Source organism: Stegodyphus dumicola, chromosome 3 (genome assembly GCF_044657685.1).
Source record: "Stegodyphus dumicola isolate Sdum_Otavi_A_Nest chromosome 3, ASM4465768v1".
Lineage (NCBI taxonomy): Eukaryota > Metazoa > Arthropoda > Arachnida > Araneae > Eresidae > Stegodyphus > Stegodyphus dumicola.
In genome coordinates, this window is record NC_140770.1 from 82,512,206 (window position 1) to 82,540,172 (window position 27,967).

Below are 27,967 nucleotides of genomic sequence, written 5' to 3' on the forward strand. Positions count from 1 at the left end.
AAGCTTTTTCAATATTATCCAAATATTTCTCAAAATCTAATTCATCACTGGAAGAGGATGATAGAGACTCAGTTGCAATGTCTGCAGTTTGACTATCCTGATTTGAATACTCCATTTGTTTTGAGAATAACCTCATTCTTAATGAAAGTTCATAGTTGGCTTTCATTGTCTTTTTGATTTGTTCATCATCCAACAAAATTCGGTGTTTTGGATCTACATATATTGAACCTAGCACGATCTCACTGTCTAGCAAACTAGTTTCGCTTTTCTTCATTGAAGAAATGATTCCTTCTGCAATAAATCCTCCATTTCAGAAAGAACAAACATCACATTCTTCCATTCTCACCTCCTGTTAATTCTTCAGATTATAGCTTTTTTGTGGCTATATTCAGTGTAGAAAGAAGTGTTTTCAATTCTGCAAGAACATTCCACAGTCTTTCTGTTAGTGAAACATTAGGGTTATCTACATCTTCTAAAAAAGTTCTTAATTCTAACAACCTCTGTATCATCAAATATGTACTTCCCCATCACATTCCTTGATCGATAATTGCTCCTTTTCCTGCTCACTTCCTAAGAATGGCATCAATTTTGGGATTTCTTGCTGCTTACCTAAATTGTAACTAAATGAAGCAGTTGCTTCAATAATGGCAAATATCACATTCATTTTCCTCCCTTATATTTATGTATTAATATGTCAATAAAATAGAAAATAACTATTTATTAATGTATATAGTTCATAAATAAAAATAATCAGTTTGTCATTAAATCTTTTTTCAGTTCACTTTAACTTCATTTAATATTCAAACTGTCCAACATAAACTGGAGTCAGAGTCGACTTGTTTTTAGCGACTCCAACTCTGGCTCCTTTTACCCAAAAATCTGCCTAACTCTGATTCCGACTCCACAGCCCTGGTCACGACAATAAGTATGTAAGATTTGCTTTCTTAGGGATTTCTTAAGAGTTTTTAGTGAATTGCTTTTTTACTGAAGGATATAAAATAGCAGTCATGTAGGATTTTATATGAGGGTTATATTTTAACTAAATTTAAATATATTTCACACTGAAAAAATACGAATGATGGTAATATGCACAATTAGTACGAGAAGTTTCAAGAAGGATCTATAAGTGTCTGGGGTGTGACAACTGATTCCCTGAATGAATTAATGAATGTGACGACTGATTCCCTTAATCCTCTAATTGTTCAGTTTTTAAATCAAAACTGAATTTATGTTTTTTACATATTTCGAATCTACATTTATTAGAGAGTTAAAAAATATGTAGCATATTTTTGTATTTTCTTCTTCTTCTTCTTTTTTTTTTTAAATGTAGATTTAAATTTAAAAAGTGATTTTCAGAAAAATCATTTTTAGGTGTAATGTTGTAAAGATAAAGTTCTGCAGATAAATATCAATTAAATTATGATTGCATTCCTATATATTTTATAAAATATACAAAAGTGTCAGTGAAAAATATGCAGTGTTTACACAAATTATACTAGATACTAAGTTTATGTTAACAAGGTTCAAGGTAGAATTCTACTTCACATTCTCTGTGCTAAAATCACATTTGTTTGAAATTTTTTTCCCCACCCATTAGAGTTTTTTTTTTTTTTTTTTTTTTTTTTGCGGAGGATAGAAACAAACAGCACACTGTCTGAGGCTTTGTTTTATGTCATGGAATTAAGAGATATGTGGCTTACAAAATGACAAGTTGTTAATCTCGAAGCGTTGACAGTAGTAAAACACAACAAATGCAAATCATATAAAAGAAGAAAATAGTTCCTACCTAGTTTTTGAATCTTTTGAGCTTCTGTAAGAATAATTGAACACAATTTAGCTACATTAATCCTTTATTGACACAACAGATCATTGGGATAATACATGCTTTAGGTTACAACCTCAGAACATAAGAAACTAACTAAATAAAATGAATAATGTTCATCAATTTTGTCAAAAATAACAAAGTTGTTGCATTGGGAATGAGAGTTTTTTTCCTTTACATAATTCTTTGGTTCTTATGTAGAAATGTTGGTTTCTTATTCATATTTTATTTTACTGCTCTTTGTTACAACTGAGCACTTAAATTGTTTTGGGCATTTGGGCACAAAAGTTGTGTTGACAAAAAGTGAGTTTTAAGATCTATAGCAGCTCCAGTGCTAAAAGAATTTCTATGTGTCAGATTTCCAGGTTGAGGATTCTTCAGTTGAAGAACATGTATTAGTTATACATAGTGTCTGCAAAAGTCTTTGTGTCCTGTATTTTCACAGCCGTTCATAATATACTTCCAATTACAAAAATGTTTTAAATGATGTAAATATTCATGTTTTGGCATTTTTAAATTTAAGAAAAAATCAATTTCTGGAGAATTACAAAATTTTGACTTTTTATATGGTGCGTAGGTTCCCAGAGCTATACTTAGTAAGATTATTACTATTATAATATGTATATAAAAGTTTCATATCCACATGATAAAAGTTACCAAGGTATTTTATTGTAGAGTGTGAGGTTCTATTCAGATGTTATACTCAAACCAGAGTGGAATGTTTAAATTTAAATGTAACTAAGAATGAAATAGCAGTTTATCAGAAGGTTTTTTATGTTAAGAGATTAAGTGACTAACATTTTTATGCAGATAGTTTTGTGAAAAATATTTGTCAGTAGAATTTTTTTTCAAAAATGAAATATTATTCCCTGATTTTTGCAGAATTCATCATCTAGGAAACACTAGTAGGCAAGGGCGTATCCTGAATTTCCATAAAGGACATGCTACTGAACACTAAATATTTAAAAAATTATATTAAATGAAAATTAGAATCACATGTATTTGAAAGTGCAATACAGTATTTGCATATTAATATGTGTTAAACATTTTATAATATGAAAAATAATTATATGCATAAAATAAATTTTAAAATTTCTGAGATTTACTGTCTGAAATGGAAATTTTTCAGGTAAAGTTTGCAACATAATTCAGTTTTGCTTCATTTATGCAGATCGCACTATACTATATTTCCAAGTGTATTCTGCAAATGAGTTATATTAATTATTAATAAAGTTTTATGTTAATCATTAATAAAATTTGGACAGTGATACACCTAAACCTGATATTAGCAAAGTCAGGTACTCAGTCTTATAAATTTCACTGATCCTGTTTTGAATATTGGTGGTATTTATACATGGTATAAATTTACATACAGCATTATATATTATGTACAGTTGACATATTTATTATGTATTTATTAAGTTTACATATTTCATTTAATTTATTATCTACAGTTTAAGTTTGCCTCGTGTTTTGACCTTTATAAGCACATTCTCTTTACGTTTTATCATTTTAAAGTAATTTTTATTTTTTAGAGGTTGATCAAAATCTAACTTAAGCCATCTGTTTCATTTTCAATCATGCTTCCCCTCCCAAAATAAATAAATAAATAAAAGAGGAAAAGGGTTCAGGTTTAACCCTTCGAGCAGCCCTCGTTTTTGGATCTGTCATGAAGACCTGTATTTAAAGAGCCCTTATTAGTTACTTTGCATATATTTATTTTATATAATAACTTATTTTAGTCTCTATTTTCATAAGCTTACATTTATTAAGATGATATTTATATTATTAAGGAAAGCAAAATATCGTAAATTACAAGCTAATATATATATATATATATACACAACAAGTGACGAAAAATCTCATGACTAGATCTGGTTCTCTGAGTGTCATGAGTGGATCCAGTCGTGGCACTTAGAGGATTAATATATTATCACAATGGTTGATCTCAAACTCATGCAGGCGAAATGCACAGTCAAAGTATTAGACTAGCCCTTCCCATAAAAGGAGATTTTTAACAAAATTTGTGAACTAAATTAAAAAAAAAATTACTATACATTTTTCAAAATGTACACTGCAATTTTTGGTGCAGTGCAGGGGGGACAGTTCTATATCTCCCGTTCTACCGGCCGATTGATAAAATTTAACTTGTGTTTTTCATGTCTCGAAAGTGCGACTTAGGATATATATTAGACTTATATATAGCATTGTTCTGATATAAGTGTTTTGACACAAAATCGGACTTTTTCTGAAAAAACATACCAAATTTTTTCAATATTTCAATTCTACGACTTGAATTACGCGAAACTACCAAGTTTTGTAAAAATCGCACGAGCAGTTTTTAAAAAAATTAGCTCTCAAAATTTTAGCTCCTCAATGTTAATTGAGTTTTGTATATATTTATTAATCTCTCTCTTTTTATTAAACTTATTTGATTCTTCCTTTCACATTTCAAAATTCGAGTTCATTCCAAATAAAATTCATCCATTTTTTATGATTTCTTTTAAAAATTTGTATTTTTAAATAATTACTAATTTTCAAAAAAATTTTAAATTATAATCTGTAAAATTTTTATCGTCATCTTAAAGTAGACATATTTCTAAGCATACCTTCAAAAAGTTACAGTTTTTTATTGAATATTTCCGAAGATATATGTGAATTTATATATCGGCGGGTTTTGAGATTTAGCTTATTTGTTGAAAGTGATAAAACATCAAGTGGGGTTTACTCACTTTGCCAAAATTATTTGGAAGTAGAAACGATGTAACTTTTTTCTGTTCATGCACAGTGTAAAAAGGTAGGAGCGAAGTACCTTTTTTTCAGCTCCGGCATGATGGAAGTGAAAGGAAAATTGGTTGCCATATACAGTACAAAGTCTTTAATCCGGACGTCCATAATACAGAATGATCTATAATCCGGACCTCAAAGCTACATACTTTCTGCGCATGCGCATAATACCTTTACGCATGCACATAATACATTTACGCAAGCACTTTTAATGTATAACGGATGGTATAAGCTAGGCTAAAATTATCTAATTATCTATTTCAGTTAATGTTGCAGATTGCGTTGATCCTTAATCTTCTAATTGGATCCGCATTATTATTTTTAGCAGACTGTTAGAGCAATTTTATAAAAAGTAAGCTTGAACTTTCGATTATGTCAAAAAGAGTTTCCGGTTCTGGAACTGCCGAAGGATCTACAAAGCGAAATCATGTTTCGATGTCCATCAAACAAAAAGTGGAATTGCTGCAAAAAATGGATAAGGGCATGTTCTTTGTTTCTCTTACCATTCCGAAATCTGTTTATCAATTTCAAGCTGCTTTGTGTGTGTGTGTGTGTGTGGGGGGGTGTCACGATGGCTATGCACTGGTAGTTGATTTGTAAACACTATCCTCTTCTTCAGGGAAGATGTTTTTATTTTATTCGGCTTATAATTCCTTACTAAATGTAGTATTTCTTCTCTATGTACTCCGTCTATGATATGATTTAAATCAAATTCCTCGTCATTATAAATATCACGAATACACATTAATTAGTTGTCTGGTTCCAATTTTATAATTTCTTCTATGCGTGATGTATGCTTTACGTATGCGCGAATTGAAAGAAATATTTAATGAAGTAAACAAATACATATTAAGTGGATTTTTTTTTATTTTTAATTTTTGATACCCTTTAGATCATAATTGCTCTTTATTTCAAAAATTATGGTTTCATATTTTTAATTTTATAATTTCTGCATGCCATCTTACCAGATTTAAATTGATGATCTATAATCCGGAATCGCCAGAGTCCCTAAGAGTCTGGATTAAAGACTTTGTACTGTATTAAGAAGTTTGCCAAGTGAATTAATTATTCATGGTGAAAACTGAAAAAATTGCGCCAGGATAAAATTTTGCAGTTCTCCTTAAATTTGGCACCGATTGTACAAAATTTAATATCTATCCATAATGAGTCGTAGAATTGAAATTTGGGGGGGGGGGGAAATCGGTATGTTACTTCAGAAAAAGTCCCATTTTGTGACAAAATACCTATGTTAAAACAGTTCTATAAATTAGTCTAATATATATCCTAAATCACGCTTTCGAGCCATGAAAAACGCAATTTGCATTTTGTCAATCGGTTTAGTAGAACAGGAGATATGGGACTATCCCCCCTTTTTTTGGTGCAGTGTACATATAAAAATAATGCCGAAAAGTTCTAATATATACTTACTTTTTTGCTTGATATCTAAAAGTTGATATCTGGAAGAAATTTCTCTTGGTGTCAATTTGTAATTTAGACTCATTGACAGCAAAATACTAAGATTTTCAGATTGACATTTATTCAAATAACTAATATTTTGAAGTTATAACTGAATAACTTAATTTTAACTTAAACTAAAAAGAAATATACAGAAACTTCCAAAGAGAGAAAAACATGAGAATAAATAATAAAATATATTTTGTTTCTTTTATTTATTAGATTTTTCTATGCATACAGAAAAAATAATATTTGTATCTAAATAATTATAAATCTCATTGTTTCTTACTATACCTGTCAGCTACAAACCCTCATGGATTTCAGTTTTTGTAAAATTTATAATTTTGAAGGAAAATTACTAAAAAGTAGCTTCATCACAAATTGTAAATACGCATCGGCAGTATGTTTCTTTTCATAGATTTATTAATTTTCAACAACAAAAATATATTCAAATGTAAATGTAGTCTGAAACAAAGCAATTATTTTTATTTCAAAAATTCCTAACTGAGAATATTTATCTTTCAACGAGTACTGATAAAATTAATTTGGATCTTTAAATCTTGTCTAAGATTTATATCTCAGTGGCAGTTAATTAACTCCATTTCTAGATTTCCTGGAGAGTTACATTCATTTTGGTACTGGAAATAATGTAAAATTGTACTACAAACCATTAAAATCTGTTTCTTTAATCCTCTGAGCATTCCGGTCATGAGATTTTTTTATCATTTGTTATATATTAGCTTATAATTTATGATATTTTGCTTTCTTACTTTCTTTAATAATATAAATATCATCTTAATAAATGTAAGTTTATGAAAATAGAGCCTAAAGTAAGTAAATATACAAATTTAGCTAATAAAGTGTCTTTGAATACAGGTCTTCATGACAGACATTATTATGACAATTCTTGTCATAATAATGATAATTAAAAGGAAGTGCATTGATAGGCTGCATTTCAGAGACTTACACAACTCATGGGCCACCAGTTTGAGACTGCTGCATTATCATATCAAACTTTAAAAGAAGCCAAGAACTGGGGGGGGGGAAGTCATCTTTAAATTAAATACATTACAGAGTACTGTGTACTTTAATACTCGTTTTTGCATAATAATGATACCTAAAATGTAATAATTACATCAAATTCAATGCTAAACAATGGATATTCATTTCCTCCATCAGAATGCGATAAAAGTACCACATGCATTTAGGAAAAATTCAAATATGCTTTCATTTTGTAGGAGGAAAAAAAGGGGAAAGATTTTTTTCCTTTGTCCTTGTAAAGTTCACTATTTCCTAAATGATGATGATACTCACACAGCCTGCAGAAGTCACATTAGAGAAAACACAACAGCACACAGTTCATTTTGTTTTAAGCTTCTAATTCTAAATAAAATTGATGCTTCATTGCAAAGCTGTGTATTTAAAGTAATTAATAAGGGTTTTATAATATAATTGCATTAACAAATAATAAATAATTTCTTTTCTTTGCTATTTTAACTTTATAGGTATGCACTGCATGCATCCTTTGCCCTAAGATGCCACTGCTGCTGTTAGGCTTCTGTAATACATAGCTAAGTCATATTATTATTTGCACATATTTTTTTAATATTTCAAGTTAAATGAAGTTTTTTGTATGATTATTAGATTATGATTATAAAATTATAAAGCTTCATAAGAATATTAGTAGCATATTTGTAGCCTTTGCAAACTCATAAATTTCCTTGGCATATCAGTTGTAACTAGGTTAAAAATAAATATCATTGAAGGGCATTTAATAGAAAAAATAAACATCAAATTATATTAATTTATTCATTAACCAAACTTTCAAAGTAAGTTGAAAATGCCAACAAAAATCTCAAAATTTGAAATTTAAATCTTTTAGTCAACTTTGCCATGAGGGAGTCAAAATGTTTTGTATTGTATTTTTTGTAATGAGTAAAACATTTTCCTAAATATAACTACATATACTGGGGGAGTATATAAATAGTTAGATCGCATAATTTTTTGAAGTGCTGGAACATCAATATTTCTGTCATTTCCACTGGAATGACCAAATGTTGTGAAAATAAAGGCCACTTAAGAACTTTTCTGGGCACAATGTATGTATTTGTTTCATATGTTTTTAATTAAATTGCTCAAATATTTCAACACATTTTTTGGAATTTCTGTTGAAGCAATAATGGATTCCTAAATTTTTTAATACATTAGCTGACTATTACACAGTATTAATTTTCATTTCAGGAAAGCTATCAGTTAATGAACATTCATCTCAAGAAGTGTCTGATTCTTCTAGCAGTTTAAAACTGAGTGATGTCATTTGTGATACTTCGTCTAGTATCCAAACTAACACTCCAAACACTAACCAATCATTTTCTGCCTCACTGACATCGCAGATGACATGCAGTGAGACAGAAATTCAAGATCCTCTACCACAGGATAATGTACAGAAAGAATATACATTGCTTGAAAATGAAAAGAAGATGGAACAAGATGTGGAAGATGTTCCCTTACCTGCTGAACGTGATCCAAAGGATGATGTTGTGTGTTCTGAATCTGGAAAGAAGAGGAAAACTACTGCCGGTGATCTTGTGAAAGATCTTGAAACACAACAGGAGGAGCATGATGCTATTGCTGTTGGATGCAACCTTGATGTTTTGACTGCTGATGTTGGAGAATTAGAGCTTGATGATGATGAACTGCTTGGTGAGTCCTAACTTGTTTATTTTAAAAAGATTAAATATTAGTGATTAAAAAGATTAGATTTAAAAAGATTAAATACTAAGATTAAATATTTCTTGAGTTTAAAAAAATTTTCAGTTTAAAATGTATTCAGAAAATCAGTTTTGAAGTAACAAGAATTAAAATGTGGAATTTGTGTTCTTGTAAGTCTTTCTCAGTATAGAACAGAATTTTAGAGTGCTCATAAAATTTTATTTTAGAGCAATCTAAGTATTGTAATTTAAAAGTATAAGATCTTAAAATGCAGATAAAAGTTGCTGCAGACTTCTTAATACATTTTATGTTCTTCTCTCATTTAAAATATATATATATATATATATATATATATCTTTAAAATATTAGTAAGATATAACTTATTGATTATCTAAGCATTAAGTATTTCACTTGTGGAATGTTTGATGGAATATCTGGCTGTGGATTCTTAGGTACCTCAGTTGGAGCCATCTTGTACTGATGCATGATTGCTTGCTTTAATCAGATGTTTTGCTGTGGCAAAAAGTCTTATTATCACACTGAACTTAACCCATTAACGGTTTGGCCCGAATTTTCTCGTTCTTTTATGCAGGTCTCTTAACGGTTCGTTACGGATTATTGTTAGTTTAAATGTATCCTCGAAAATGGACAGTCCCGTGTTTTTGTATTATCGAAAAAACACGCTAAAAAGGACTAGCCCGTATTTTTGTATGTCTTCCAACCCCCAATGCCTAAGGGGACAAGGGTCCATGCAATTCTGACGACAATGGGTAATGGCTGTCATTAGCGTGGGGAGAAATCTTCTTGATGGTTTGGGATAAACGCCTTACACTGACTCTAAAGAAACAAATTTATTACCAGTTGCAAAGTGGATGCATATATAAAGGGATTTAAGAATTTCCATTTTAGAGCAGTTATTGAATAAAAAATAGAATTTTTTACAAAATGAACGTTTACCTATAAGAGCATTAATGAATTAAAACGAGAAAAATAAAAGTAATAAATGCAAACATAAAAATCTGAAAATGCAAATCTTTCAGATTTTACATTAGGCCCAAAGGGTGTTTTTTTAACGGTTTGTGGGTTATCTTTATTTTTAAATATCATGTTCTTCGCACTTAAACCATAAAACTTCAGTTAAACAGCAATACCGCAAAATAAATTTTAAATGAGCATATCTTTAGAATTTCCGATACACAGTCTCGCCCGTTGAAGATAATTTTTTATTTAATTATTTTCATACAGTGTTGCCTTTGCTCGCTTTAAAATCGTTGAGTTTCTTAATTAAAAATTCTTTGAAGTTTTACGAAATATGAAACATATAATAAAACAAATTCCAAATCTCGGCTTCGAAATGCCCATATTCGGGTGGAAAGGTACGTTATTCAAAATTGGATGGGTCTAGGTACCGTTGTTTTATCACAATGTGAGAAACATACATATATTTATGCAGATTATTCATTATTTAATTTCAAGGCAGGTAGCCTCGAGTGCTTTGCCGTAATCTAATAAACCAAAACCATTATTTAATTTCTAATATATAATACTGGGCTGTAATATGTGGTAGCAACAGTTTGAAAAGTGAACTGACATAGTTTTCAACGGAAAATGAAGTTAATAGACCTTCTCGGCTAGCGCCCTTTGTTTTAAAAATTATGTATCGTGTAATTTAATGGGAATACGAGATTAAATAATTCTCTTTAAGAAATTTATCTACAAATTTATATCACGAATAACAAAAACGTGAGGCTGTCTTGATAAATTTATAAATATTATGCATCTGACAATGCGATTCAATTATTTGATTTCGTAATTTAAGAACCTATGATTCTTCTTATAAAACTGTACAGGAATTTAGCAAAGAATCTATTAAGTAATCTCTTATTACCATTAATCTATGCAATAAATTATTATTATTATTATTACTATTGGTTCAGTCTTTTACTTCCAAGTATCCTTTTACCTCAAATAATCGAAAAGATATATAAATTTAAAACAAAATTCGCCCCAAAATCAGAAATTAGGTTACGAATTTCATGCAAATTTTATTTCGAAAGCTATTTTACGCTCTGTAAAATGATGCAAACTTAAAAATTTTGAGATTTTTAGTTTATTCTTAAATGGAAATATGCACAAAAAATTTCTTCGACATTAAATTTTAAAAACTCTAAATCGAATTTTTATCATCCGTAAACGGTGTGTGTACAAAATTTGAATTCAATAGCTTATCGATAAGTAGTTCAAAAATCGATGACGAGCTTTTGATTAAACACCGTGAATGAACTGAATACAATTTTTGGAACAGCTCTATTTTTAAGCACTTTGGAAAGATCGGTAAGTTGTTGATATAGCATAACCGTTATTTTTATAACGTTCTTGGCATTATGAAACGTGTAAGTGACATTCATAAGCGATTCCCGACAGTTCTGTTCATTTGTCAAAGTGGCTGCTTTTGAAAATATTGTGAAGCTCACTCGATGTGCTCCACTATCTATGATACTCATTAAAGATATTTAATTATGTTTTATTTCTATACAGAAATACTGGTAAAATTAAGAGGTCAAATATTTAATTATTTGAGTTATATAACTACTTATACTGTCTCAAGAAATTTTGAGTCATTTTGTAAAAATAATCTTTTCTTTAAAATTCCTTTCCCCCCTACCCCCTATGCTTCATAACTTTATTACTATTCTGATGAATGGAAGGTTTGTAGAGACATTACATTTTTTTAACAGCAAGAGACATGAAAAATGAGCAATGCCTTACCTGGGACGCGAACCACGGACGTCTCGAATGCGCGCCGAGCGTACTGAGACCACGAAGGCATGCTAAAAGGGCGGGAGAAAATACCGTATATACTCCCTCTTTTAAAGGGCGACTGGGGATTAGGGGACCGAATCGCCAAATCCTTGCGGCGGAGAATCATCATCCACCACCTTTTTTGGTTTGGGTGCCACTATAGAAACATTAGGTTATTTCAAAGCAGGACATGTGAAATAGGAGCAATGCCTTCGCCGGGACTCGAACCACCAACCTCTCGAATACACGCCGTGCTTGCTGACCATTACACCACGAAGGTATGCTAAGAAGGCGGGAGAAAATACCTTATAGGTTATGAAAACCAAAAGTTGAGTAGGTAGTCACAAATCTAACTAATAAATGCTCTACAAATACAACTTTTAATATTTTAGCAGAATTTTTGGAAACGTATTTATATAGATTGTTGTAGAAATCGACACAGTTTGATGCCAATTTAGAGGAGGGGTTGTTTATGAGCGTATTAAAAATGCTTTTCCCACTCAAAATGTTAACTACTTTAAAATAATAATTCATAATCGCACTGAATCTGATGTTTACAATTATTTCCCCTGAGATTTCTTTAAAAAGAAAGAATTACAATTGTGTTTAATGCAGAAAATTTAATGGAATTGGCATCTGCGCAAGAGGACGGAAACTATCAGGGAGGACTTTCTAAGGAAAACTAGATTTCCTTCACATTGAACGTAGAAAACCTTCACTGAACAAGCGTGTTCACCAGGATTTGAACTTATGTAGGATTACCAGTACTCAGCGGTTTTAGCGCTTGGCCACTGGGGCCCGCAGACTGATTAAAAATCTTGTTTAGAAACCTTTTATCTTGATTTAGTGTGACAGGTGCCGTAGTTTGAAGGTTAGGATTATTTGAATACAGCAAAACACACGAGGACTATCTGCTTTTAAGGAAAGAGATGCCTTCGTAGAGGACTTTTTAACGAGAAAAGTCTCATATTCATGTTATACATAGGAAAAAACATGGGAAAATACCATTCAGCCATCGTATTCGTTCGTCAGGGTGTAAATCGAACTACCAGTATTTACTGGCCACTAATATGGCCGTATTTGAATAGGGGAAATAACTGTTGGATTGTAAGGCATCTAAACTAAGAAATAAAAAAAAATCACTTCTGAGGTAATCTTAAACCCAAATTAAGTTTTTTATTATAATTATGAAAGAGTTCAACTCATTTGTTAATTTTCAGATCGTTAAAATTAGTGTGGCTGTAATGAATGATTATTTAGACCTGTTACAGGAAACAAATACATCAAAAGTTTCCTTTAAAATATCAGGAATTATTGAAAAATCTTCTGTAATTTATAAATGAGAAAACGTATTTAACCAGATTTTACATGTGTGAAGAAATAATGAATTTTGATCTCCCCTAGTAGAGACATTTGTAATTATATTTCTAGTTCCAAATTCAAAGTGAAAAATCTAGGTGCCTGAAGCCAGAGAACACTATCGATTCTTCTTGGCTTCTATTTTCAGCGACGAAATAGATCAACTGCATGGAATTTTTATGATTTTTCTCAACATGTATACTAAATGCTTGTAAGCGTTTCTTAGAAAGCTCATCGGAAGTAGAATATCTCTATCTTGGTAGATAGATATCGTGTGCTTTAGTAAATTTAGCAAATCTAAACACAGAGCCGACAGTACTATGTTTGAGGCTTTTCTCTAACATAGTCGAATAGTGTATCGAATAGTCGAACAGTGAAATCACTTTACATCGCCCACTTTTACTTACTTTTATACTTTTATCTCAATATTATATATTTCATCCACAAAAATTTCTCTAAATTAATGTTATTTGGATTCGAAAACCATTTTATGCTTAAAATCTTTCCAGATGTTTGTCTTTTACTCACTGAGAGTCAATGCTTCTTGAAGATGTCAATTCATGAATGAAAAATTATTTCTTGCTTTTCCAGTTTCCCCTAACCGTTCCCACAAAAGCCGAACATTTGGGCAAAAACAGCCCTCCTATGATGTTAATTCCTTAGTAAAAGAGAAAGCACTGAACGGGGTAAAGTAGTAGAAATCTTGACTTTCCTTTTCACTCAAAATTCAAGCATTCCCAAAATCTACTATAAACGATATACTCCCTAAGGTATAAAATTTTTGTGTAATGAAATTATAAAATGAAATATATATATATATATGCATTCTAATATATACATATGCTAAAATATGAATGCATATATATATCATTGATTATATATATATATCATTGATTATATATATATATCATTGATGACATATATATATCAATTAAAACATTAGACACACTCACACACATACATATACAGATATAGAATCACATAGTATCATTAGGTGAAAGAAGAAAATAAATCCTACTGGTGAAAGATTGCTGAAGAAATTCAAAGCATAATGAAAGTTTCTTTTATCTTGGAATCAAAGAACTTTTTTATCGCTTTAGTTTTTGGGAGACTATTAGATTAAAATGTAATAAATAAATAAGTATATGGAAGAAAAATAAATCTTTAAAGGAAGAAAAAGGAAAAATAGAACCAAACAATCAAATCATTTTCAGCATTAAAACCAATTTTAAATGTGACAGTATATTTTTCTGCCGACACGAAAACTTAAGAACATAGACAGAAATCTGCATTGTTTCACCTATCAATATACGACAAATGGAAAAACGATGCAAGAAAAAGTAAATTTGAAAAATTTGCGAAAGCGGAATAATTTCGAATGCTGCACAAACAGAAAGATACCATGCAGATACATTGGATTTTTTCGAAGCAAGAAATGCGAAAATTCAGCAGTGCCTTCATTGTGCTTCTAATAAGGAGGTCTTCCAAATTCTAGCTGGAAGGACTTCCATTTATAACAAGATAGTGAGAATGACATAATTCCTTTATTATTTGTTTCATTTAAATGGCGAGAGAGAAAAAGCACGAGGCACTGTCAGAATAATTCATGTGTTAACGAATTATCGTCTGACATGTTTTCGTTGGGGTGCCATTGAAGAGACATAGCGTTTTTACGAGGGGGGGGGGAAACACGAAACATCCGTTATCCTATCAGCGAAATACGCACCACAGGCATTTTGACTGATAGTCCGATCTACTATCACTTACACCTTGAGTTCAAATTCTAGCTGAAAGAAGCTCCATTGAGCAATTTCCAGCTCAAAGAAGAATGAGATAATTTCTCATAATTAATACGGATATATAACTGATGATTCTAAAATTTTATTATCATTAAGACTGGAAAAAATACACGATTTAATTCATTTTCATACATTTTAAAAGAAGTTAAATTTTTCAGAGAGCTACTATAAAATATTTATTAGAATGTCAAATTTAAGCATTTCAATTATTTATATAATAAAGGATAAATTTTATATTTATATAATAAAGAAAAATTGTTGATAATATCACTCTGATTTTAGAGGAGATATTTTAAGAAGTAAATAAGTGAAAGCTGGAGGAAGAAAAACTATTTCAAGTTATATGTTTATCTTAAAAGTAACGAGAGAAAAACTATGTTAAAAGAAAAGGCACGCATATCGAAATTGTTTCCTGTACTGCTGACAAATTGTTATATGGCATGCATACTATAATGTTCATGAATAATTGATTGCTACTAGATTAATACAGGCATAGCATATTTCTAGGGACTGATTTGCTGCAATTTCCAATTTGATTTTTACATACTTTTATATTTAGGACACTAATTGCATCACACTGAAGATTACTCAATGCAATAATTCCATTGCAGTTTTATAGAAAATTAAAAAATTTTCAGTTTCAATAAACAAATATATAATATTTCAATGACTCAGCAGGTAACATAATTTATTATCTTTCAAGTTTTTTTCGAAAACACCTCGGCAGATATAGAATCAGCCGCAGACTGTACTAACTTTAACAAGCGCAGTATCTGAGTGTTCACATTTCTGTTTATAACTGAAATAAGAACAAGTATAAGTTTGAAAAGTTTACCAATGGCTATGTGGATAAAAGAGATGATCTAAGTATTTTGACCTGGTTTTGGTTTCTGGTCAATACGTTGGCTGTAAGGAAGATTTTGTGATTTTTTTCCATGTGAACTAGTTTTCTTTATAAATTCCTCTAAGTCTTTCGTTAAGTACGTACAAAGTTGCTACATTAAACATTAGTAAGTGTTTACATAGGTAAACATTTTAAAAGCGACTAGCATAAAGAAAGATTATTTAAATTATGTTTTTAAAATGCAAATTCAGAACACTGAAAACCAAACAGTAAACATTATAAGACTAATTTAATAATCTTTGGTTTGGTTTACTTGAAATCTTTACTTAAAAAAACGTTGAAATTTACAATGTTTACAACAAACTATTTTTCTGCCATATTCATTGATTGCGTTAATCAAAATCTAAAATTATTTAACATAAAATGTAATTATCCGAAAATTATGTAAAATGAGAATTTTTTCCCACTATATCTGTAGTTTACAATGGCTAGAAAAAAAGATAGCTCTAGATAATGAGTATTTCTACAATGGAAAAACTCTATTGACTAGAAATAGTCTTTGGAGACCTTAGTGTCAGTTAGCCTGCGGAGGTCAGGTTCCCTTCCAAGTCGTTTTCTTTTCCCAGGAGGCAGGGGTAGAAAGGATTCTTCCCGATTATTATTACTTTTAGCAAAGACGTTTACAATTATCTATTCAGTCCTTGCTAATCAGACGAATTTGGGAAGAAAGGGAAAGTTGTAGATAAATTTTGCTTCTTCCAGTGCCAGTTACAAATCGTGCAGTTGTTCAATAACATTTGAACTATATCATTAGCGTTGCATATTACTAAAATGTACTTGTTCTTTAAAGTCCTTGATCTGTTCTAAAAATAATACCGCAGAAGTTTCAGAAGTGAAGTACAATTTAAAGCTACTTAACATTTGTATGCATATAAAAAAGTAAAACTGTTTAAAATGTATATAGTTTAACACTTCCTGTTTTATTTGGAATAATATTTCAAAAATAAAACTCGTGTTGGTTACGACCCAAGCAATACTTAACGGGATAAAGAGCCATACTTTGATAATGCATTCAGTTTTAATAAAATCCATTATGATACTTATCCTGGTAATTATAAACTGCATTTACGGATACAGAAGTATGATTAATACACTAATATCACAGAATATACGCTTTTTATGCTCTGACAAGTTTTGTCAAGATACCAATTTTTAGTTCATATAAAGTCGTAAATTCCCTAGCCAGATTCCTTTTTTATATAAATAGATGCATAGAGGACATAATTGAACAGTTAATTATATTTTTTATTCTTTTACAAAATTTAATTCTTTTAGATATAATTTTTAGTGGTAAACGATATTCAGCTAAGTTATAATACAAAAATTATTACTAATAATAATTTATATCCTAATTTAATAATATTTATATCCTCATTTATATCACTCAAAACAGAATTGGAAAACTTATTCAAATCATATTTAATCAAAACATTTTACGAAGTTTTGGGAAAAAGGAATTTTGGGGTTTGTTTGATTTTTAACGGTGAATTCAATCATTAAAACATTTTTACCGTGTTTCATCATTTATATAACATGAGCAAAATAATTTACTAAATAATTCTTAGATGTAATAGTATTTTTGTTTATCTTTTGTTATATAACTAAAAATAAATAAAAAAGCGGCTGGTATTCAATATTTATTTTTATTTAATTACAAATACTTGGCTATTGGTACTTAAGACATAGTCTTTCCATATTATCACTTTTCTATTCGGCCTTGAAATTATGTTAACGACCTAATAGAATTAGGAAAATCCTATGATTGCATAAAACTGTGGGAGGTGCTAATAATGACAAATTTTAAATGAAAATAGAAATTTATTTAAATAAATTTATTTTAATTCTATTTGTGCGTGTTTGCTTTATGCATTTAATCTATCAAATGCAGAAAAGTGAGAAAAATCCATCCAACACAGAGAAATAATTCTTCTAGTCTGTGCTAAGATTGTATCAAATTCATTTAAACTTCCATTTACATTCGAAATGTGGTCTCTCAAATCAACGAAGGAATACATTTTTGGCTTTAAATTCCACATTAGTAGCAACTGTATAATGGCTAAACGTACCCAAAATATTTGTAGAAAACCACCAAAATTCTAGAAATTGGTATAAAATCCTGAAAAATATTAGGAAGATTATTGCTTGCCATTTCCATGCTGAAAAGATCAAGCGTTTACGAGGATGAGCTCGACTGTTAATGAACAACTTGTGGAAAAAATTCAACGCTAAAATATAAATACGTATGCCAAATTTTCCAAAAATTTCTGATAAATATTGTACTCTCATCGTAAATATATATGGACTTATAATGTGATGAAAACAGTCGGTAAAAGAATGGATTAAAATTTAATTTCCAAAAATAAATTGGCCTACTAAAACTAAATAAAATAGATTAGTAAATAGTAAAAAATTGTGTAACAAAATAAATAATGATCTTTCTTAAAATACTGCCCAATAAAACATGTCGAATAATTGAAAATTTACAAGCTTGGAAGCTAAAATTCTAAAAAGATTTCGGAAAATTCGGCCTTCACATGTTAAAAGAAACGAGTCTACAGGCTACTAGTACAAAGAAAGAGGAGGGAGATGAAACGAAACGCAAACCATTCAATACCGGGGAGGCAATTTTATGGCTTATCCATCACACTAAGGGGAAGCAAACATACTGCCTTAGACTGGGCCATCTTAGAGAGATTTCAGAAAACGAAAGAGATTTTTTTGGAGGGGTTTGTTGTCTGACAACGCGGCCGTTTTCAAAGCATTTCGTTCCGAGAGGCGGGCTCGTTGATGGGTTAAAGTACTTTGTGAATTTCCTTAAAGTACACTGTGAATTTCCTTAACTTTACGTCTGCATTCATTCTAAAACTTCTAATGACTGCTCTTGATGACAAACTCTTCTTTTCTGTTACTATACTTGATGCAGTTTTTTGCATAGCAGAAAGAGCATAATTTCCATTAAAACTACTGCCAGTTGCTTCATGCAGGTTTCAAAATAAATTCTTCAGAAGCTAATCTGGAGGAGAGTGAGACTATGAACTAAAAATCATGGTTTAGAATTTGATTTTAAAGAATATATATCTGCATGCAGTGACGTAATCAGGAACTTTGGAGAAATTTAGTGCCAAATATTTTTCTAAAATAAAAAATTAGACTGTTCTGAGTCCATTGATGAAGAACTAGGTCAAATGCTGACATGTAAAGTATTGTTGGAAGATTTTTAATTTCTTGTGTCAAAATAGTGAGAAAAATTGAAAAAAAAAAAAAAAAAATTGTGGAAAGTAACAAACTAGTATTAAAACAAACGTTCACTTAGGTCTGTTTTAAATAAAATAATAAGTAAATTTTTTAGTTTATTTTGATTTGTGTAAAGCAATTAAATTTTTAATTAGCACTTTAGTGTGACTTTAGAAATAGTATTTGCATAAATGTATTTTTAATAATAATCATAAACATTGAGTGTATCTAAGTTATATTTTGTTTCTAGAATGTTTGACCTTGATTAATATAAAAAGCTTTGTTAATCTGCTTTTACCGTTATTTGCTCTTTATGTCACTTTTGACTGACCAGTGGGGGGGATGGTTTGATGACGACTGACTGTACTGTATATTTGTTGTGTATATATATATATATATATATACATATATGTGAAGAAAAACTTCACATGGATTTTAAATTTTCATCTATCTATCCATTCTCTTCTTTTTTCCTGAGTGATGATAATTTCATTTATAACTGAATTTTTGTATCAAAATATTATCTGAAGTTCATTTCTGTCTCTGATATGAAAAACTAATTATATTTTATATTTGTAATAGGGCTTGGTAATGACTTCAATATATTAGAATATGCTGATCCTGAATTGGACAAAAGTCTCGTAGGTGAGGGAGAGAAAAGTAATATTTTAGATGAGCATTTAGATTTAGATGATAAAGATGAAGAATTGGAAGACGATGTAATTAAGGAGCAGGATACACAAGAAAAAGACCTATTACCTCAAGAAATTTCTAGTAGTGATAAGAAAGATTTAAGTGTTGAAAATCAGAAGTGCAATGATAATATGGAACAATCTAAATCTTCTCATTTGCATGAAACATTTTTAGATTTTAACAAAAAAGGTCTTGAAACTGATATGGTATTTGAGAATTCTTTTAAGGCTAAAAATTTAGAAAGTTGTGTAGACAGTCCTACTGTAGATCAGGTTGTGAATACTGTTAAAGAGGAACCTAAACAGACATTTTCAAGTTGTAGTTTATCATCCCAAACTTTTTCTCCTGGCATTGATATAAAACTGGAAAAAAGTTCTGTTGAAACTTGTTCCATTCAGAAGACTCCAACTATGTCTTTCAATCCTGCATCTCAGAATTTAGCTCCTCAGCATTCTGGAATACGGTGTTCTGAACAGATATTGCCTCCACCATCATATCGAATGGTGACTACTCTTAAGCATACACTTGGAACCCATCAGACTCAACAAAATGCTACTCTCCATCCCCAAAATAAGGCTTTGTTTCCTCTTCATATCAATATGAACATTCGGCCAGATTTATCTTTATCTCAGCAAAATGTCATTCCAAATGTTCAAGCCAAGCCACTTTTACTGCAAGAACAACCACTTCTTCTTGAAGAACTAGTAGAACAAGAAAAGAGAGAGCAACGACGGCAGACCCAGGAAGGACTTATTTCTCCACATGGTGATGCGCTGTTGAGTGATATTGATTTTGAAAGACTCAAAGATGATGTTTTCTCTGGCCCCCCAGATGACAGTATTGGTGGTCCAGGAACTCTACTAGGTTCTCATGAACCTTCCCTACCAACAGCAGTATCTCCTTCTGTGGGAGTGTCTTCTCCTGGTGTGCATAATTTTGGACCTCCTCCATATTCATTACTGTGGCAAAATCAAGATGCATCTGTTCCTTTGGCTTCTCGACCTTTAACAGTAATGCAAAATTTAAAAACTAAAACTCCTGTCTCAACAGTATTGGGGCCTTTAGGTTCAATACCTGCATCTGCAATAGCCCAGAAAAACCAGACTGTAACAGGTAAGGGGGAAAAAAGAAAAAAAAAAAAAAAAAACTTAAATTGTTTCTTTTTCATTAAAAAATATTACTATCTATTTTTTACATGCTAAATGAATTAATGTAATTAAATTACATGATCTGAATGAAGTAAAATAATTTTGCAGTATCCCTTGATTATTTAACTTAGAAGATTAAAGAGATTTTTTTTTTCCAAAATTTAGGAAAAGTTTCCTATTTTCAAGCATTAATATTTAATTTAAAATTGGTTTATGTTCTCAAATTTTATGTAATTATTATAGTTTAGAGCCTATTCTATACTACTGTAGTTAAAAAATATCTGGAATGATTCATTTAAAATACACATGCACATAAAATCACCTTTGTCATGTAAAATGTTTAACGAAAGCAGATAGTGCTTTGACGTTTTACTATGTTGTTGTTGGTCATCCATTTTAATTAATGAGTAACACATTGATAAGTCAAAGATTTTGTGCTTAGCTATTGTTGCGATATTATTGAATAAATTCCTGAACTCATATGTGGACTGCAACAGTAGCTGTACTCACTTTCGTATATGTAAATTTTTGCCCCAAAATACAGTAAATATAGCTCTCCATATCCACTATTTTTTAACTTCCATATTCATTTCATATACCATTATGTGACGTTTTCTATTTTCACAGTTAAAACTTGCTTTTTAGTCATCATTTTTGAGTCTGCTATTTCAATAAAAGGAAATTTTCCATGAGTCTTGGAAGAAATTTGACAGAAAGGATTTTAAAACAGTTCGAGCACAGGGGAGGGAACCTTTGGTATAAATGCATAGGCGAAAGGGATTGCTTTGAATGGGATATAGTAGATATTGTGTACTGTGAACCAGATTGATACTTTCCGATTACCATAGTATAGAGGGTATTTGCACATTTTTAGAAAGGCTTGGGGCTGTTTAATTAATGCTTGAAATGTAAAGAGTATTTTGTTTAATGTTCGATTTGATATTTTGTTTTCTGAATTACATAAGTCTGCATCATAATTTTCATGATAGAAGGGCTTTTTGTAAAATTTCCAGGGATATTGATTTCCACTACTTTCCAGAGCCCATTAATTGTGGAGAGTTGTGCTTAAAAAGAGCTCTTTTCAAGAAACCAAAGGTGCAATTATCCATAGGTGAAAGGTCAGGGATATTGCAGGAATATGTTGAAAATTTGTACTATATGTTATAGATATATCAGTCTTCATTTTTTTCAAGGAATGTGATGATACTTTTTGAAGTATGACTTATTGCTGTGTCTTGATAAAGTGTCACTCTTTGAAAGCCATTGGGATAAAGAAAAGGAATTTCTATCGTAAATATGGAATATAAAACTTTTCTTGATAGTACATTGAGTTCATTTTAACATTTCCCCAGTTTTCTTAGTTTTAATTTCCCGCTGGAAATGTCGAAATTTCCTTTGCAATAACGGAATCAGGTTTGTAGACTTTTTTCTCTTTGTTTTTGGTAATAAATAGTTCTTTTCTTGTTGCAATCATCCAAATAAACCCATGCTTCATCAAGTGTCGCAACATATTCCTTAAATAGGCACACCTTTGTTTCTGAACTGTATAAACAGAACATACAAAGCTTCACTCATTTTTTCATTTCCACTACATAATTCTTCATGCATACTATTTTTCTTATTCTATTTGTTTGCTTTTTCAGTCTCTTACTGATATTTAATGAACACCAAAGTTGTCAGCTATCTTTTGCATTGTTTATTAAGTACCTCAAGTTTTTGTTCCATCACTACTATTAACTTTCTTTCTTTTCATTGCTATTCGTTCTGCACTTGCATAAATTTTAACTTTTAAACACCACGTTACTGCTTGCCAGATGCACAGCACACAGACGTGCATGAACAATAACAGACAAACTGAGTGGTTTTTGTCTGTTACATGTAGTGATAAACTGCACTTCATTGAATGATAGACACACGAGTAATAGTGTAACTGGGCATGTCCCACAGTAGAGTCAGTAATAACGAAAGGGGGGGGGGAATGACAACATTCACAACCTGTAGTTCTTATTGCCAAATGATGATGCCCCCCCCCCCGATGGCATGTTAAATGAGTAGGACTCTACTGTATATGTACCATGGTCTTTGTTTTCACAACTACTATTGGTAAATATATATATAGTTAAAAAAAATTTTTAAATAATGCAAGTATTCACATTTTTAGTTTTAAAATTTGAAAAGCCAGTTCTATAAAATTAATAAATCCTAAATATTTTCTACATGTACCTAGTCTCTGTTAGTTATATTTAGTAAAAGTTCTATTTATAATTATAAAAATATTTTTAATGATGCAAATATTAAATTTTTTTGTTTTGTTACAAAATCTTAAAAATCCATAGGTATTTTAATAAAAGTTTATTCTCATTACAAATAATAAAAGCAAGAAGTTTGACTCAAATATAGGAAAAAATCAGCTAAAATATATAATTTCAAAATTTTGGATTTTTGAGTTATTTTTGGCTTGTCTCGAGACATTGGTTAAAATTAAATTAACCCCCCCCCTTTACAGTCAGAGATACATTTTGCTATTTCTTAGTGTTACATTCTTTAATTTATAACTATGCTGAATGAACTAGTACTTCATAAGTTTTCAAATGCTAAAAATATGTTATTAACACCTATAAAAATACATGTTCATTAATACAAAGGCCATGTATTCATTTTCACCATATGTTGCATGCATGATTATTTATTTTGTATGCATTTTTAATGTTTTTTTACCTATTTTACCATTTAAAAAAATCTGAAAGGTTTCAGATTTTAAATTATGCCCAAAGGGGCATTTTTTTAATGTTTTGTGTGTTACCTTTATTTATTAAATATCATGTTCTTTGCACTTAAACCATAAAATTCAGTTCAATAGCAATGTCGTAAAATAATTTTAAAATGGGCATATCTTTAGAATTTCCGATACACAGTTCCGCATGCTGGAGATAATCCCCCCCCCCCGGTAGGGTGTTGCCATTGCTCGCTTTGAAATCCTTGAGTTTGTTAATCAAAAATTCATTAAAGTTTTACAAACTATGAAATCAATAATAAAACAAATTCCAAATTTGGTCTTCCATATGCCCATATTCGTAGGAAGATTACGTCATTCAAAATTCGATGACTCTATGTACCGTTGTTTTATCACAATGCGAGAAATATGCATAGATTTATGTAGATTTTTCATTATTTAATTTCTTCAAATATAATGCAGGACTATAACATTTCGTGACAACAGTTTGAAAAGTGAAATGGACATTTATAGTGATTCAATGCAAAATCGCAAAATGAAAACAATAGTCCTTCAGGGACAAAGCCCCTTTAGACTAAAAAACATCGTAAGGTAATGAAAAATTAAAGGACATTTAAATTACCAAACAATGATTATTAAACATGAGTGATAATAAATGTTGGAACGTTTACAAAACCAGAAAACTTGTTGTTACCAAACATTGACATATTATATATTGGTGTAATATAAAATTCACAAACTTCCTCAGTTCCTTTGCTCACACTCGCACACAATCTTCTGCACTGTCATACGTAGTCGTATACATTACATGCTCTTCTTTGACTTTGTCCACATATTGAGAGGTTGTACTTGATGCATTTGTTCTGCATTTTTCTGTCACTTCTTGGTGGGCACTTATCACATATTTTCCATTTCTGGAGTCGATCATCAGGCACACATTCTACCTGGGTAGCAGCATTATTTCCCAGGATCTGGTTTATTTCCTGTTTCAAGTCCCATGGATGATTAGTCACTTCAGTAATCCTCTTACGAAGATGAGGAGTAAACAACTTCTTAGCAAGGCTCTTATAAAACCAAGACATGCCATCTTGGTTGATCTTGTGTAGCACAAGTATACTATGTATGCATTTACACTGGCAGTGTGTTTATGAATCTGTGGAAAACAGCTAGTTACCACCGTTTAGTTTTTCTTTTTGAATAAAGAAAACCGTACACTTCATGTCAAGTAGGTCGACACCGGCTTTTGTATTGTTGTAAAATGCAATTATTCTTGGCTTTTCCTTCTTCTGGTTTGTGTGATACATACTAGATAGGAGACAAACAGCTCTGTTCTTTTTGGGTACAAAGGAAAGAAGTGTTACATTATTTCTGAAACCATACACTGTAAGAGAGTACTCGTCAATCATTGTTAGGGAGGAATTCAGTTGGTATATAACGTGTGTCCTTTTTCAAGATGCGTATGAAAATGAGCTTCCTCTTACAAAATTTTTCCAGTCTTATGCAGCATAAACCAACTGTCAGCGTTCATTTTTCTGTTAGTTCTTTCAATAGTTTTAATTCGACAAATGGCTGAGTATGTTGGTATACTAAGTGTTCTTTCGCCTTCGCTCAAACCAACTCCATCACTTCCTTTTCCCATGTAAAGGCATGCATCACATAAGTAGGAGGTTTTGGCATGTGCCAAACACATGATCTTTATGCTGTACTTTCGGGGTTTTTTTTTTTGCATCGTGTAAATCCTAAGGGTACATCATCCTTGAAAGGGTATTAGCATCTCGTCAGTGGTCATGTAGGCTGAAGGACGATAAACAGCCTGCCTGTTGCTGATGATTTTGTCAAAAATTTTTGAAATAGCTACTGCTTTGTCTTTTTTTCGGAGGAGGGGGCTCTTGTGTTTAAGCATCATCAAATCTCAAAGACTCCACTAGAGCATTTTATGAATTCAGAGGCTAAACCCATCTTTTGTGAAGAGTGACTCTATATTTTCATCATTGAATTTTAGAATCAAGGATAATGGAAACAAAACAATTAGAGCATTTACCTCATCAATATTGGTGTTTCTGTAGTTGGCTTTACTTTGCCCAGCGGGGATTTTCTCACTAACGAATGCTAACTTTGCATTGGTGTTGGTAGCTATTTTTGAAATAATATCCGCGTCCAAAAAAGTTGCCAAACATCTGTTTTATTAGATCTGTCTTATAAAGCTTGTGCAGGCGTATTATCCCCGGTAATCTGCCTCTGTAATATTATGGGCTTGGACCCTTACATTTCTAGGATGATGTTTACTTGTCCAAGCATTTGGAGGACTCCAAGAAAATATGTAGGCATCATAGCATCTAGGGTTACTCTATTTATTATATTACTCAATTCACTCTCATAATCTTTAGCATTGGCTTGTCATCATGTGACCTGGAACCACTTGACTCTTTCTCACTTCTATGCATTACATAGTCAGGGTGTGCAGAGTCATTCACTACTGAATCAACATCATCCACTTCTTACTCAGATTCTAACATCATGCGTACCATATCTTCAAAATCTGGATTGTTCACTGACAAAATTTTACTAGTACTAGGACAGTTCATTTTATGCGAAAAGTACATAATCACTAACTATGTACATACTGTAAAGAGTTTATAAACTAAATATATCACTGAGAAACTGTAAAATATCACCTCAAACTATGTCCAAAGATTTAGCACAATATACATAAAGGGACACATATGGTCATTTTCGCAGACAGCAAAATAACAGTAAAGAACACACACGGTATTCCTGACTGACTGTCAAAACAAAAAAACATCAGCACATATCAGTGCTCCAGGTGAAACTAAGCAATATTCTGGGTAGTGGTAGGGGCAGGGGAGAGAGGAAGGTATTGTGAGTAAGGAACAGCAAAATCAACCAGTGTTGCCAATATCAGAACATTATCATTAAGTACACATTGGTTATGCACGTTGGTCACATCACCTATAAGTACACATTGGTCAAGTTGACTGATGGTGTTAATATTATAATATAGTTTTATTGCTGTAAAATCATAATGTAATAATCACAGAAAAATTTTCTTAAACTGGAAATATTTTCATCTTAATGAAATTGTAATTATGAGGCTCTGAAGTGATATATATTTCAATTATGAGAATAAGCAAATTCTCAGTAATTTTTCATAATATTTTTGATTCAAAAAAACTTTTCTGTGAAGTGTAATATATATTTTATGCCTAATTTGCTATTGTTTAAATATAATATGCTTTCTTTAAAAAGTAATGTGAATACATTTTTGTCTCATAAATATTCACTAAAAGAGGATATACATTTTTATAATAAAGCTGGATGAGAAATGATGTGAAAATACCTAAGGTAATCAGTCTATAAGTTTGAGTTTTGCAAAAACAGCAAAATAACAGATGAAAATATTAATTTCTTTTATTTTCCTAGGTTTTCGTTATTTTTTTTTAATATCTCCCTTTGCATAAACTTTTAAAATTTTAGTATTTTTTTTATGTGACATAATGAAATTTCAGTTTAAATTAAAAAAAAAAATTTTTTTTATAGGTAATATTATCCCTCGTACTTTCAACCAGAGTTTTGTATCCACACCCTCTAGTCAAACTGCTGACCCGAATATTGATCCAGAGAAGCTAAAGATGATCAATTATGAAAAGTATCTCTCACAGCAGCATGCTTTAATAATTTCTCAACAAAAGTATTTTGAGACTGAAGTGTCCAAGTTAAGAAAAGTCAAGAAAGCCTTGAATGCTAAACAACGCCAGTTACGAAAAAATGGATCAGAGTTGACTGAAAATGATTCATCAGAACTTATGAGAGTTTCTCAGGAACAGGCTACATTGCAGAAACAACTTGATCAGGTTAGTGTAAAATTGTTCTATGTGCTATTTAAATAAAATGGGATATGATTTTATTTTCATTTGTATTTGATATTGTTGTAATTTTTGATGATGCTTCTATATAGAAGTGCATCATAAGTTTCTTATTCTTCAGCTATTAGGTGGTTTTGTAACACAGTAGAATCTCATTAATCTTTTCATGTGGGCTATAAAGACTAATTTTTCGTGTATGAAGCCATTTAGTCAATTTTTCACTCAGGAAGGAACAGAAAAGAAAATCAGCATGTTCTGGCATTTCCTGCTCTACATTAAGTGGCAAATTTTAAATTTCCAGGTAAAAGTTTACAATTGGGTGCCCCTTGTTTTTTGGCGATTCTTTTTTGACGCCAAGATCGGCGCCAGGAAGGCACAGTTTCAAAATGGCCGCTACACAAAACCAAAATAAGAAGTCAAAGAATTACATAAACTCTGTGTCCATGTTCACATCAACTTGTTTTCACTTAAAAAAACATCCTAGAATTGCACAAACTAAGTATTGCGCACTGCCTTAAATTTGCCCATGTACACAATCAATCTATTTTCATTTAAGTAAAATCAGGAAGCTAAAACAAAGTTAAAACTATTATGGTAACCAGAATTGAAGTTTCATCGCCAAAATTTAAAAAAA

The 27,967-nt window shown here is 30.8% G+C and overlaps 1 protein-coding gene across 4 annotated transcripts in view; it reads left to right on the plus strand.

Annotated features, from left to right (window-relative positions):
* Positions 1-27,967, plus strand: part of LOC118192375 (histone-lysine N-methyltransferase 2C-like) — a 284,640-nt gene that overhangs the window by 141,853 nt on the left and 114,820 nt on the right. For all 4 annotated transcript variants that reach the window (XM_085813029.1, XM_085813032.1, XM_085813031.1 and 1 more), the window contains exons 39-41: positions 8,306-8,767; positions 19,457-20,680; positions 27,008-27,321. In XM_085813029.1, coding sequence (XP_085669155.1) covers positions 8,306-8,767; positions 19,457-20,680; positions 27,008-27,321 — 2,000 coding nt within the window. The remainder of the gene's footprint in view (positions 1-8,305; positions 8,768-19,456; positions 20,681-27,007; positions 27,322-27,967) is intronic.